General features: G+C 39.0%; 1 protein-coding gene across 1 annotated transcript; it reads right to left on the reverse strand.

The window, feature by feature from the left end:
* Positions 1-723: 723 nt before the first annotated feature.
* LOC123938436 (olfactory receptor 2L8-like) lies at positions 724-1,698 on the reverse strand. Its single transcript, XM_045999795.1, has one exon. It carries the CDS (start codon positions 1,696-1,698, stop codon positions 724-726), a length of 975 nt encoding a protein of 324 aa, XP_045855751.1.
* Positions 1,699-2,067: the final 369 nt, after the last annotated feature.

Here is a 2,067-nt window from a genome sequence, read left to right on the forward strand (position 1 = left end):
TAATGTGGGAAGACTTCTAAGTTCATGAAGAATTTTATCCTTAATCTCTATGTTTATCATTTTATATCAATCAGGAGAGCCAGTGTCCACTATTTAAGGGTAAACTTCAATAGAAATAAAACAAATAACCATCTATCAATATTGATAAGTAGATACTAGATGTATTATTTTTCTTTATAGAAACCTGGCAATGGTATAACATGTATTGTTCCTTTGATCTCTTTTCAATATTTTGAGGATACATACTGAGTATACTAGAAGTAATACACTGGATAATACCATCAAGCTGGATTGTTTCCATTATAACTTCTACATATTAGCAAAACCTTAATTTTTAAAAGATTTTATTTATTTATTTGTCAGAGAGAGTGAGCACAGGCAGGCAGAGTGGCAGCAGAGGCAGAGTGAGAAGCAGGCTCTCCGCTGAGCAAGCAGCCCGATATGGAACTCAATCCCAGGATGCTGGGATCTTGATCTGAGCCAAAGGCAGCCACTTAAGCAACTGAGCCACCCAGGCGTCCCTTAGCAAAACCTTGTTACCCAAAAGTTAGGAAGAAATAATGACATTTTCCTTAGTTGAAAAATTATCACAAAGGAAACAAAAAGAGTGATGAAGCATATATATTTTATCAAATCTCAATTATTTTAATCTTCTAAATTATTTCGGTCTCTGCCTTCTATCCTGGAATAATATTGTTAAAGAATATACAAGGTGCAAGTAATCTACTTCTGAGGCCACAGGACTAACGAGGACTTACTCGACATTTTTATAGAGCACATCCTCTGAATTAGTCTTCTCAAGGCACCTATCACCTCCTTGTTTCTCAGGCTGTAAATAATGGGGTTGAGCATCGGGGTCAGGATGGTGTAGAAGACAGCCAAGGCCTTGTCTTCTGTTGGAGATCGGAGGGATCTTGGACGTAAATAAGTGTAAGCAAAGGGTGCATAGTAGAAAGTCACCACAGTTAGGTGGGTACTGCAGGTCGAATAAGCCTTCTTCCTCCCTTCTGTTGACTGCATGCAACAGATGGCAAATAGAACACGTCCATAGGAACATGCAATGCCAATGAAAGGAAACACAATCAAGAGTGTGGTGCTTACAAACACTGTGTACTCATAGACCCATGTATCCATGCAGGCCAGAGTCAACATGGCAGGGACATCACAGAAAAAATGGTTGATAGTCCTGGATCGGCAGTAAGGTATATGGAGGGCATATACAGTGTGGGCACAGGAGTTGATTGAGCCCATTATCCAAGATCCTATTATCATCAAAGCACATATTCTTTTACTCATATGAGTGGGATAGTGGAGAGGAAAGCAAATAGCCACATAGCGATCATAGGCCATCGAGGCCAACAATAATCCCTCTCCACCCGCTAAAGTCAAGAAGAAGAAGCTCTGAACCCCACACCCAATGAAAGAAATAGTCTTGTTCCTAAAGAGATAATCAAAAGCCATCTTGGGGACAATAGTGGAGATGTAGTTCAGGTCCATGAGGGAGAGCTGGCTAAGTAGATAATACATTGGTGTGTGGAGATGGGTATCCACAAGGATGAGGATGATCATGGACAGGTTGCCAAAAAGAGCCATTAGGAAAATTAGAACAATGAGAATGAAGAAGAACAATCCAATTCTTGATGGTGGAAACAACCCCGATAAGAAGAAATCTATAGAAGTTTGGTTATTATATTCCATGGGGCATTAATTTAGTTTTCCCTAAAGATAGACACACATAAAGTATAAAAAAACAAGTTCTCATTAATTCACTATCTGTGATATATTCAGGAGACACTGCAACTTAAAATAGTAATAATAATCAGAGTGCTTGGGTAGCTCAATCTGTTAACAGGCTGTGTTGGCTCAGGAAACTTGATCCCAGGTTCCTGGAATCAAGCTTCACACTGATCTCCCTTCTCAGTGGGGAGCCTGCTTCTCTGTCTCTTGCTGACACTCCCTCTGCTCTTGCACTCTCTCTCTCTCAAATGAATACTTTTTAAAAAAATCTAAAATCAATAGTTAATAATTATTTTGAAAAAAACTCATATTTTTTCCTCATAGATAAAG

This window comes from Meles meles, chromosome 3 (genome assembly GCF_922984935.1).
Source record: "Meles meles chromosome 3, mMelMel3.1 paternal haplotype, whole genome shotgun sequence".
NCBI lineage: Eukaryota > Metazoa > Chordata > Mammalia > Carnivora > Mustelidae > Meles > Meles meles.